Genomic DNA, 13,457 nt, shown 5'->3' with positions numbered 1-13,457 from the left:
TCTTCTGGAGTGGTGGGCAGCGCCAACCCACCACCTCCTCCGGCTCTGCCTTCCTCCTCCTCGGCGGCGGCAGTGCTGCCGCCACCGCTGCCACACTTCCCACACGCACGCCCATGCGCAGGCCTCTGGAGCAGGAGCTCATCCCCTGCTTTGTTGCCAGCCAGCCATTGGCCAGCTGGCCAAAGGGGACGGGCTCCTCTGCGCGCGCCGCCCGGGCGTCAGCAGGGGCCAGGGGCAGCGATCGCGGTGGGCCCCCGCGTGCCTTCCTGGCCTTTAAGGAGGCCTGGGACTTCTTAAAGGCCAGGGAAGAGGGAGGAGGCCGGCCGGGATTACGGCGATCACAGCGATTGCGGCTGGCCCCCGCTCTCCTTCCTGGCTTCTAAGAAGGCTTGAGCCTCCTTATAGGCCAGGGAAGAGGGAGGAGGCCGGCCGGGATCTCAGCGATCGTGGCCAGCCCCCGCGCCCCTTCCTGGCTTCTAAGGAGGCCTCGGTCTCCTTAGAAGCCAGGGAAGAGGGAGGAGGCTGGCCATGATCGCAGCGATCGTGGCCAGCCCCCGCTCTCCTTCCTGGCTTCTAAGGAGGCCTCGGTCTCCTCAGAGGCCAGGAAGGAGGGACACTCTCTTTTTTGTAGGACACTTTTTTATTAAATGGAGGACGCCCTGTGCCCCTTCCTGGCCTTTAAGGAGGCCTCGGTCTCTTTAGAGGCCGGGAAGGGGCATGGGGTGTCCTCCATTAAAAAAGAAAAGAAAAAAAAGTGTCCTACAATTGAAAATGTTGTCCTACATTTGTCCTGGTCTGGCGGTCCTGACGTATGGCAACCCTATGTTGTAGGGACTTGAAAAAAGTGCCGTGGAGACTCTTTTAACTGATTGTTAGGAAAGTCCCTAAAGCAAATTTGAGGGATGGAGATATATTCTGTTGCAATTATATGTGCAGACAGATTAACATTGTTCTTTAATCTGACCCTTTCTCTGGTACTTTTAGGACATGGAGATGCTAAGGAGCAGCAGTTCCTAACAGAGGAAATGCATACCTCTCAACAACCAACATCAAGAAACACTGGAATGGATATCTGTTTAGGAGCTGAGAAAAAGACTACATTCATTTCAGCGTGTTATCTTTTTGCTTTATTAGTTATACAGAAGATCTTTGCTAACATTCAGGAAATGTTCTGGAGAAAACTGAGTGTACTTAATTCATACTGAAGTCAATGGCACTTTAAAAGTAGATTTAAGCCCCATGAAACTTAGACCTGATTTAAATCTGACAACCCAGAGGCATTTACTTGGGCAGATACTCCATATGGGGACATTGTGTTGAAATGTTCATAGCCTATAGCAATTGCAATACAGACAGAAGTATTGTTTGGGCACACAATAATGCCATCTAAATGTTGCACATTTATGAGCTGAGCGTCACTAAAATGTAATGCATGGTATGTGGGGCAACTATACATGTGAATCCTTTTGAGTGGCCTCCAGGAGATACAGACAAGAGTCTATGAATAAATCAGTCCTGAATGAGAGGTATGTGTGCTAAATTATTAAGCACATTGCATTGGTCTTGCTCATTTAGAAAGGAAAACTGGCACTGGCTCTTGGCTTTTAAGCAGTAATGTATAGCAACCAACCTTCCTTCCTTCCTTCCTTCCTTCCTTCCTTCCTTCCTTCCTTCCTTCTGTTTTTGGAGTATATTTACTAGCACTTTCTCAATAAGATTAAAATAAATAATGGCACCAATTATATATTAAGATAAATAATTGCGCCAAATAGCAATCAGATGGATGTGGCTTGACTTTTAATCCTGTATGTCAATTCTCTCATTAACAACAGAAAGCAAATGTTGAGTGATGTTTAATTACTGGTTTTTGGATAGCTTTGGACAAATGATCTAATCGTCACTGTTTGATTTGCAACAAGACTGGCTGAGCAATTCTCCTGTGAGACCAGATCCCTTTTGGCTTGGAATGGCAGGTAGGACTCTGCTTGTTCGACGAGGCTCTGCTGATAGCACTGGCAAGAAAGAGTATAGCAAGCGACTCTGCGAAAGTCCTCCTTTGGGGGATTTGGTGGGAAGTGCTGGCGGGAGAACAGAGGTACCAGTCCTTAAGGAATTTAAAGACAATGACTTCAACTCCTTGACACCCTGAGAAACTTGTCTGGGTGGTACCTGGGCTAGAAAAGAGCAAAGAGAGAGAAGTCAAAAACAAGTTGAGAGATAATGGAGTTTGTTAATGTTTAATTTTCAGTGCATGGTAGTAGACAGTTCTGATGACTGAAAGCAATGTGCAGTACATGCATATACCTGGAGCTTGGAAATAATTTATTAAGTATTATTAGAAACTAATTTATTAATCCTAACTGCGAAGTTTTAAAAAAGGGCCACACATAATAGGCACATCTAGTTGTTATTTTTTTATAAATTCTTTATACATTCTTATTGGAATCATTAAATGATTGAATTATTAATAATTAAAATTTCATGTCATTTTAATTTATTTTAGGGTGATTATTTGAAGGATGGTAATTTTTAATAATGTTAACTGGCTCTTTAAAATTTACAACTAATGGTTTACTAGGATGTTATTCATGCTTAACAAATCAATATTGTCATTTTCAGCAAAACAGTTAAAATAATGGATGGTAACATAGGGACATTAGCCTGCCACAAACCACGATGCCAATGCTGTCCCCACATCTACTGTGGGAGCAATACTGAAGACATCAGTAACATCACCCACAATGTGAGAGGTGTATTTACTTGCTATGATATATTCTATGAAGCAATGCCTCTCTACATTAGATAAAAAAGAATTTTGAATTAAGGAAAACTTACATTTCACAAACAGATTTATTGCTTTCACACACCAACACTTAATGACCACTGTAAAGATTTGAAAGACCTGTAACACCTCACCCAGCCCTTTCAGATTTCAGGCAAGGGACATTATTTGCATTTCTCTGGATCCTTTTATATTCTATCCCACTCCCACAATAAAATATAAATATGCTTTATAACTTGAGGCTTTAATATCACTCTGTACTGCATTTGAAGTAGTGGGTTTATATTTATGAAAGCTCATGCTAAAATAAAAACTAGTTAGTACTCAAGGTGCTGCCAGATTTCTTTTTTACCTCCCCCTTCCTTCCTCCTTTTTATATTGCATGAGACTAAAATGACTACTGCTTTGAAAACTATGCACAAAACCAGTGTTAATAACTCAGACATCCTGCTAATAGTGGAATTAATTAAATCACAGAGTGTGCTAAGAAACCACTATTCTGATTCAGACCTTGTGATAGATGAGAACTTGTTAATATATGAGTTATTCAGCATTCTCCTTCTAGTAATTTATATTTTGGAAGATCTTTCTATCTTTCTCAATGCTTTTTAAAAATATTTCTGTTAATTGTCCCCTCAGTTTTGTGTATTAGTGCTCTAGAGTCCTCAGTTTTAATCTTCAGCATCTTCCAAAAACATTTTCCTACTTGACTAGCTTGTTCATTCCTTTAAATAAAGGAATACTAGACAATAATACTAGACATTATTTTTCTGGGAGAGCATTATTTTCTGGAATTCTTCTCGTTAGCATAGCTAACTTTTTAAATACCATATCATCTAGCTCACAACAGAAAATAAAATTGAACATGGATGAAACTAAATTTATTACATTTCTCAAAATTCTTCTAGTGTCCCACTTATATCTAATACTAACCATTCTTTGGCTGCAATTTTGTAGCCTCCCAGAAGGCACCCCAGAGGCTGTAGAATACACCAATCTCTACATAATGTAGAAAGTCAGATTTGGCCTACTTTATTTTTATGTCATTAGAATTTTAGTCTAAGTTTTGGACATTTCTCATCTTGATTATGCTTATTTTCTTCCTTTGGGGAACTAAGGTTTAATCCTCAGTTTTGCTGCTCGTCATTTGTTTTCCTTCTTATTCTGAGCCTGCATCACCTGTTTGTTTTTCTTCTTGAATATCTACCATTTCCTGCCTGTAATCATTGCTTTCTATCATGGCTTTTCTTGTTCTGTAAACACATCTGCAACAACTGATAGTAAATACGTTTATTTGCCGAGTGTGGCAATTGCGGGGTGATTATGTGACTTCTGCCCACAGCTGTATAATCAAGTTCCCTTTGCCAGGGAATAAAAGGCATTTAAATTTGGTTTATGTTTGTCTTCTTTGCAAACAAATCCCTCTACGCCCCTCTGATGACAGTGCCAAACTAAACATGGATGCAAACTAAACACTGGATGCAATACCTGCCTTAGGACTTCTGGAGATGGAAACAGAGAGGAGAAATGTAATGCCTGACAAAGTTGGACAGAGATCTTACCAAGGCTGCTAATGACATTTCAAAGGAAGCTCCCATTGGCACTAATGGAGGGTTCTCTTGAAACCCACATTGCTGCTTTGGAGATAATGGATGGAGGATGTGGCATGTACACCATAAGTTAGAACATCTTCCCTTACTTCTCATATGGCATTAGATCTGCACAGACCTCCTTGCTCCTGGCTTTCAGATTAAGTGGCAGAGAGCAAATTATTGCTGAAAACAAAATGACTGGTTCCTACTCTTTTGCAATGATTTGTTGCTACTGTTATTTTATTTATTTATTTGGTCTCCCAGAATCTTCTGGGTAGCATAGTCACTGGGAATTATAGTTCAGAAAAATGTTGCTGCATTCTGTTATTACTGAACTAGCAGCATAGAGGGTTTGTGTACTGCAGTCATCTCTCCAGAGTTTGCATTATCCTGTGCGATCCTTATGAGAATGAATGAACTTGGTTCCCCATGCCAAGGACAGAGACTAGCTGTCCTTAAGATAACAAATGTTGGCACACACACACTTTATTGTTTCCACAAAAGTAAAATGACAAATACTCCCTTATACTGGAGGAAGTTATGGTTAATCTCAGAGACACGCAGAGGGCTACGTCTGTTCTTTGTTTAGTGACATCAGGTTTTGAGAATCATGTTTGATCTGTAAAGTCCCAAGAGGACTTCTGTTTTAGGGTGCTTCCACACCAGAGTTTGGAAAATTTTCTCTTTTGGGGGGATGACAGGTCCCCAAATCCTTCAGGCAGCATGGCCTCTGGAACTCAAAAGGGTAGCTTTGCCAAGCTGTATTCCTGACAGAAGGCTTCTTCTGCTTACAGTTAAGTGGCATAGTGCTATTCCACCCTTACCAGATTGTGTCTGGTAAGAAAAAGGATTGAAGAAACAATGGGAAATACAAGTGGCTACAAACTGAAACATCCATGAATAGGGCAGTGTGATTCCACAGTAAATGCTTCATCTTGCAGATGTTCCACACTGCAGAAATAAAGCAGCTTTGACACCACTTTAACTGTCATGGCTCCATTCTGTGGAATCCTGGGATTTGTAGTTTGGTGAGATATTTCAGAGAGCTCTGGTGCCTCATCAAACTACAAATGCCAAGATCCTGTAGGACAGAGTCATGGCAGTCAAAGGCGGGATACACACCGCCATATAGTACGTATTGTATACGTACTAGGGTTAGGAAGGGGCGGTGCTTCCGCACCCCCCTAACCCTAGTACGTATACAATACGTACAAGATGGCGGCGTCCCTTCCACATGGGAGCCGCCATCTTTACGTACTGGACGCATAGCGTCTAGACGTGTCGCGGCTCCTATGACGTCGCGAATGCGCCAGCGGTGCCTCGCAATGTCATCAGTGCACCGCGAAAAGAAGCTCCTAAATGGAGCTTCTTTTTTGCTCCGCGTGGGAGCCGCGCGGTTTGGCTGCTGCAGCTCCCGCACGGAGCAAATGGCGCAGGCGGGGGAACGCCGCAAAGCGGCGGTTTGTATCCCGCCCTTGTGGTGTTAAACTGCTTTATTTCTGCAGTTTAGATACACCCTTGGTCGCACAAGAATGTGATGGGATAGTGGGAGTTTGTGCAGACACGTATGCACAGATATTTCATTCAGAGAAAGAATTACTCCAACACTGATTGCTGTACATTGATTTTTGTTTGTTAAAAAAGAGTCATGGGGTAAATATTGAAGGGATTTTTTTTAAAGTGAGAAAAACACCTACTTGGTTTTTTTTCCCTGTTGTGGTGGAACTTTTTTGTTTTAACTGAGAAAATGGCCAGGAGCTGAAATGTGTGTGGCTGGAAACTAAGCTCTTTTCTCATAAGTCCAACCACACTTCATATATATGTGTGATTATGTTAACAAATCTACATAGACATGAAGTCCTTATTTCTCTTGAAAGATATCCAGAACCCTGCAGTTGAAGGCACAAAAGAGAGAGAGAAAACATCTAGAATGGAACTTGGCTTATTTCTGTTTTTTAGGAAGATGAGAATGATATTGAGACAGAAATGGTCACTTTTATAACCTTGAAGTGTTTTGCTTGGTGCTTTAATTAGGGTGATGTACATCAATAAAATGGCTAGAACCAGACTGATTATGGCTTATGTCTAGGTTATCTGACAAATTATATTTCAGTGTATGAACCTGTCCAGACCCTAAGATCCTCAGAAGAAGGCCTTCTTTAATTCCCACCAACTTCACAGTTCTGTTTAGTGGGAACACAAGATAGGGCCTTCTTAGTGGCTTCCCCAAACTCTGGAATTCCCTCCCTATAAAGGCTAGAATCACTTCCTCCTTGCTGTCTTTTCATCAGCAAGCAAAAACTTTTTTGTTCTGACAAGCTAAGGACTTTAAAGAGAGTGCTGCATTGTTTTGAAATGTACTGTTTTAAATTAATTTTTATCCTATTAAAGTTATCTGCTGGTGACCTTTGGCTAGTCACATGCTCTCAGCCTCAGAGGAAGGCAAGCTAAATCTCCTCTGAACAAATCCTGCCAAGAAAACCATATGATAGGTTCGCCTGAAGGTCGCCATAAGTTGGAACTGACTTGAACGCACACAACACATATTAAAGTTATGGTTTAAATTCTTCTAATATTGTCAATAGTTCAATTATATTTCAATGTTGATTTTTTATGTTTCTAAATAACTATAGTGTAATCATTTAAATTTGTAAGCTGCCTTGAGTCCCAAACTTGGGGAAAAGGTGGAATATAAATGAAGTTGAGGATGAGGATAATGATAGTAGAACTTTCTTCATAGGCAACTTTCAAACACATTCAGCAAAAAGAATTTAAAATATCCAATGTTAACTAACCCCAAAACCCTAAAGGAAGAAATAAATGTTGCATTCTGTAGCAGATAAAGAAAGTGAGCCTTGATAACTGCTTTTGGACTCTGTGCTGAATGCAAATATTTCGCTAGAAACAGGTGGAGGATGTGGAGTCTTGACTAAAGTTGCTTTGAAACTAACACCATTTTAGGCATATATAATACATTTTCAAGAAGAATATTTAAATATGATATGTTTCCATACAAAGAGAGAAGTATATAGAGAAATTGGAATATAATTAGTGCAATTATATAATTCTGCTGCATACTTGTACACTTGTTTATCCTACTGTGTTGCTGTCAGTATTTTTATATCACTTAACATAAACATACTTCTACCCAATGACCATAGATACAAACTAGGACTGAAAATCCTCAAGGTATATAATGAATTTCTGTAACGTATAAAACTCCAACACAATTGTATAATTAAGTAAACATTTAGAAATCCAACAGTGCAGTCCTCTGCGTCTATATTGAAGTAAGGGCTGAAACAGACAGCCCAAAAATGCTGGATTGGGGCCACTGTGGAGCTACACACCCACACGCCCCCCCCCCCCCACGGCCTGGTGTTTTCCTGGTACAAAAAGAAATGGCAGACAGCAGCTCCTTTTTGTACCAGGAAAAAGGTGCCTTTGCCACTGCGGAGGTGGTTTTTTGGAGCTCCAGCAGCTTGTGGTGTCTAAATTCTGCACCTTCAGAACACCGAAAAAATGCTGCCATGTGGGCAGCGGGGCAGCTTCAAGGTGTGTTTCCAGCATCTTGGAGGTATGCGTGGTAAGTATGCCACACCCCCAAGACGCTAGGAAGCCGACACATTTTGCCGGTCTGTTTTCCCCCTCTGTCCTCCTAGTTTCTTTGGGGCTTACTTCAAAGTACATAGGGTCAAAACTAGATTTTCATGAGAATAAATTCCACTGCAGACAGTGGCAATTATTTTCTGTATACACATGCATTGGTTTGGGTCATGTAACTCAGTTGATGTAAACACTAACTGTCTGACTTCTCTATTTTTAAGCGTTTCCTCTTTAGCTTTCTCCCCCTTTCTGCTACAGTTATAATGTTCTAATTTTAACATTTTATCTTAGATACAACTTTCTAGCGCTTTCGGTTTTTTGTTCTTAACCACTGAGGTTTTTTGCAGTTCTGTTCTGAATGTATGGCATATTTTAAATCCTAAGTATGTTTTCTAAACCCTGTTTCCAAGCCAAGATAGTTAGGCTTCATTGCACATATAAATATACACTACTTGTGTTATAGAATTCAAATTTTACTGGTTTTCAGCACAGTATTTGATAGAAATTTTGTGTGTCTTCACTACTCAACACCTTGATGGTTTCAGAGCTTTCTTGGGGAATTACAACACATGACTTTTAAACCATGACTTCCCTGGGAGGAAAGTGCTTTGGCAATGCAGATCGCATGATGCTGCCTCCCACCTGTAAGCTGTTCTGTCTCCCACTGTATACTTTTTCATTCATGGTGGAAGCACATGTATGAACTGGCAACTGCACAATGCCATGGGTGCAAAAAAGTAATTCATGGTGCAGCTGTGCAATTGTCAGTCATGTGGTGTCAATGTCTCTTCCACTCCCTTTCCCCCACCCCTTTGCTAGTCTAATTCCCCCCCCCCCAATTTTTATGCAGTTCTGAAACTCTTCAGCTCTGCAGCCTTAATTTAAGTTTTTTTTAAAAAAACTTTGAAGCTTAAATTGTGGTGCAGAGACCAGGAATTGTGCAAAAAATCTGAGGCTGAAAGAGTATGACTTGCTCAAGGTCACCCAGTGAGTCTACATGGCTGAGGCAGGATTTGAACCCTGGTCTCCAGAGTTGTAGTCAAACCATTCGCCACAGTGGTGCCCTATGGACATTTTACCTAATCTTAACTCACTTCTCATGGCATTAATGTATGCAACCTGTCCAGTCAACAAGCAGATTTATTCAGTGCCTTTATCTACTGCTCTGAATTTTGTTTTAAAGAACAGTGTTCTGAAAATTTTAATATAACTATAAGGCAGAATGGCTAAGGAACACAGCATGAACTGCAAGAGCAGAACCATACAGTCCATTTGGATTTTTCTTCTTATGATCTATCCTGTCTTTTTTTTTTAAAAAAAACCACCCACTGAGTGGGAATAAAATGTTGCTACTCCTACTGGGAATTGCAACTTAATGATCCAATACAACAGAAATATCATCTAGTGTTTTTTGTTTGTTTGTTTGTTTTAAAACCAGCCCCAAGAGCTACATCAACAAATAAAGGAGCGAATAGCAAGATGTAGTTCATATGTTTACCTCTATAAAGTGTCAGTTCAAGGTAGCCTACATGGCTCTTTCTTCACGTAAACTTCCCAATTAGGAATGTAAAACACATTCATAAATTCTATTGCCTTTGACACAAAAAGGGTGTCATGAAGATATCTTGTCAAGAAAATGGGAAAGGCTATTAAATTCTTCTGTTATTTTAAAGAGGAAGTGCTTGTTTATGTAGAAAATTTGTTTGTTTGCATGGGAAGTAGTGTACTTTGAACAAAATGCCCCCTTTCCTGCACACCCAATTTTTACACCCAATTTTTTTTCCTGTCCAAAACTTGTTTTCTGTGCAAAAGGCACATTTTTGTTTTGGAGGAGGAAAACCCAAACTGCAAATAATCACCAGCAAAGTGCAAATAAACACAACCCTTCATACGGATCTGCAAACTGTGGAAATTATCCATTATTGCATGCAAAAATGAAATAAGTGAAAATTTCTATCCTTTTTTCCTACAGTTATTTGTAGTAGATAAATTTGGCACACAGAAATTGACTGGCCCAAGGGACTGGTGCATTTGCCCCAGTGAGTTTTCATGGTTCAATGGGAACTTAACCTGCATCTTCCAAATCCAAGTTTAATACTTAAGCAGTGGTAATAAACTGAAATTCTCCAAGTCTTTTAGATGCATAGAGGACCATATTGTACACACTGGAACTATTAGATCATATTATTTTTTCAAACATTATGATTACATAATTAATTAAACATTATCTCAATGGAAATTTACAGGATAAGAGCTCTCTTAGTATAAACAGTTCTATACCCAGATTATTTGTAGCTCATGCATATGGCGTGCCAGTGTCAGAAAAGCTTTGCAAACAGGCAGCTTCCTTGTGCATTTGCCCACAGCAAATTATACATTGACCTGTCTAGAGAGAACATAATGGTAGGTTTGAATGGCCTATTGACGATCATAACAGTAACACAGAATTTGTGATATTATACAGTACGCTTGACCTTTACTAGATGGTTTTAGGATGCCCAGGAATGCCCTGCAATGGCACTTAAAAAAAATACTTTCAATAAAGCTTTGTTCTGAATTAAGAAAAAAATTATAAAGACACTAAGCCATTTTTACAGAGCTCTCATCCCGATACTATCCTTACCTTTTTGAACACAGTGGTTTAATATGGGAGACAAGTTGTTCCTCACAGGTGTTAGATCTTTTCCTCTGGATCGATCTAGTGTTGCCTGTTGATTTTTTTTGCCTGAAACAGTGGGACAAATAGATACATATGTTATGATCATTTTGAAGTGACAGGGCTCAGTAATGTGGATGGCATGCAGGGGAAATCCTTGCTCTTTCCTTCTGATTATTAGCCCCATTTAATGAAATAGATATATTCCTGGGCATTACTTCTTTAATTTAAAATTTGGTAAAACAGGCAGAAATATCACGGAATGGATAGGGGTAGGTTCCTACACCACAAAAAAAGAAGAGGGGTTCAATATGTTTTAGCAAACTTTGCATCCAAAATTAACAAGATGCACATGTAAAATGAAACTATCAGGTCAGGTAAGCCTTGAATAAGTAAGCAAAAACATTTTGACTCTTAACTTAGAGACTGCTTGAAAGTTTCTTCCAGAATGCATCTAGCAAAGATTTTTTTCCTTTTGTTATCTTCAATGTATTTTGATTTCCATTTTGGTGGCCAAATATCTATCCTTCTTTAACATGGTGCTAGCTGGTGAGACAGGCTTATCTGAATTCTCCTTTTCTCTCCGGTTTGGTGTTCAGCATGCTCCGTAAGGGATTCTCGGGACAACTGCTGTTTACTTTGCCTGTTGTAGACAGCTACACCTAGCTACAGTAAATTAGCTAGAGCAGCATCCCATTATTACCCAGCTCAAGCTTTGATAGCATTATTGACTGCACACACACTGCTGCAACCTGGCACTAAAAGTCTGTGTTTCTCCAGTCATGCTTCACCATTCTCCTAATGCTATGGCTATTAAACATTTCCAGCTAGACAAGGGACAAGGAAGAAAAAGGCTGCATAGACATAAAAAGATTTGGTAAAAAGGAACTTTTTTGTCAGACATTTTGTTAATTGAGGCATGTTTGTACCTGCAAGTATATTAGTACTCATACAGAATTCTGTTTCTTCATAACAATTACTTGGCTACAGTTTATATGGGACTAAAATGCACTTTTTGTTGTTGTGTGCCTTCAAGTTGTTTCTGACCTACAATAACGCTAAGGATTTATCACAGGGTTTTCTTGGGAAGATTAGTTCAGAGGGGGTTTGCCTTTGCGTTCCTCTGAGGCTGAGAGAGTTTGCCTTGCCTAAGTTCACTCAATTGGTTTCTATGGTCAAGCAAGGGCTCAAACTCTGGGTTCCCAATGTCCCAGCCCAGCACTCAAACCACTACACCATGTGGATTCTCTGAAATGCACTTTAGTCATGATATGAACCTTGTATGGCACACAGTGTTCACTCTTTCCCAGAGACGTCTGGGATCTTATAATTGCTCAAGTATAAAAGCTTGAGACAAAACTAACACATTTTAATTTAAAAAAACACACACACCTGGGTTTTTCTTTATCCCTTTTCAATGTTTTCCACCCCTGGATGAGAATTTGGATTGACTAGGGAGGGTTTTAGGGAGTTCAGTGTTATTTCCTCCCCCACAACATGCCATTTCCCTACACACATTTGCATAGTTCCCAGACTAATTCACATTTAATGTATTCCACTTGTATGCTGTTTACTTCAGTTTAGAAATTTAGGAAACAATGAAAAACATTCCTTTTAGTAGGGGAGGAATGTAACTTGGAGGAAGAATGAAACTGTAGACCTCCTGTTTACTTGAGCAAGGAAGTCTAAATGACGCTGCAGCCAAGCCACCGAAATTAGACAGTTTCTCTATGTGGAGGCTGCTCAGAGGCACCATCAGACTGTGGAGAAATATTGCACTAAAATGTGTTCTATGAAAATGGATACCATTCTGTGTACGTGGCAGGAGTTTAGGTTTCTTTTATAACACGATTCCCACTGTTGGTAGCTTCTGTGCAGTATCACATATTCATCAAATATAGAGCCATAGGACCAATTCAGATTTCTACATGTTTTTAAGCAAGTACTGCATGCATGTGTATAATGAGGAGGAGGAGGAAGAGGAGGAGGAGTGTAACAGTATGAGAATGGAAAGGGGAGTGTGACACTAACAAACTGATCTGCCAAATATGATAGAATGTGATTGAGGCAGAGGTACCATCCCACTAGGTGTGACATTGCACATCTTTGCATGTGCACACACAGCTGGAAAAACAAAGATTGCAGAATAAGAAGCTGTACAGTCTCAGTTCCAGTACTGATGCAGAATAAAGCAAATTTGTGTACTCTAACAGGATAAAAAAGTGGTTTGAAAGCCCCAAGATCACTCTGGGATAGGCTCCATTGTAGCCTGCCTTTGACAGGGAGCTTTGATATATATATGTCTTACAGACAATGTAAGAACTATTTGTTTGCAAGCAAATTAACATATTTTAATTTTTTAACTTTTGTCATTTTCCTTTCTTTAGATCCATTTCATCTCATTTTCATATTCATTTGTGATTTTTTTTAAAAGTCTACCTGAAGAATTCTATTTATTTTTAACTACACTATTTGGAAATAGATTTTTTTGTATATACTTTCTATTAACATACATTTTTGTAGACAATATTAATATTCAAGGATAATTGTGTTTAGGTTCACTTACTGGTTCTGTAAAGTAGGAATTATGTAAGTTCACCAACAGAATACATTTCTGCCTTAAGACAAAATCTTACGTGTACAAAGCATGTGCTGTCACAGTGAGCTATGGAACCAACAAATGTCAAATGTTATAATGTCATTCAGTAGTCTGTGGCAAATGTAATGCTCTCCAAATATTTAGATAAGCAATAGCATCCCATACATGCAGTTGCAATGGGAAATCCAATTGTGAAAACATAGTTCATCAAATGGGTGTTGG

The 13,457-nt window shown here is 39.7% G+C and overlaps 1 protein-coding gene across 2 annotated transcripts in view; it reads right to left on the bottom strand.

Moving 5' to 3' along the window:
* Positions 1-1,800: 1,800 nt before the first annotated feature.
* Positions 1,801-13,457, bottom strand: part of LOC149324022 (ankyrin repeat domain-containing protein 55-like) — a 47,450-nt gene continuing 35,793 nt past the window's right edge. Inside the window, exons 10-11 of one of the 2 annotated variants that reach the window (XM_089513212.1) lie at positions 10,604-10,705; positions 1,801-2,174 (exon numbers count right to left, since the gene is read on the bottom strand). In XM_089513212.1, coding sequence (XP_089369338.1) covers positions 1,891-2,174; positions 10,604-10,705 — 386 coding nt within the window. In that variant the 3' untranslated portion in view covers positions 1,801-1,890. The remainder of the gene's footprint in view (positions 2,175-10,603; positions 10,706-13,457) is intronic. The other variant, XM_089513221.1, reaches the window with a different exon arrangement.

The sequence above is a fragment of the Sceloporus occidentalis genome, unplaced genomic scaffold (assembly GCF_023333645.1).
Source record: "Sceloporus occidentalis isolate IW3139 unplaced genomic scaffold, rSceOcc1.0.p SCAF_1, whole genome shotgun sequence".
NCBI classification, from domain to species: Eukaryota; Metazoa; Chordata; class Lepidosauria; order Squamata; family Phrynosomatidae; genus Sceloporus; species Sceloporus occidentalis.
This window is presented reverse-complemented; position numbering and strand designations above follow the sequence as displayed.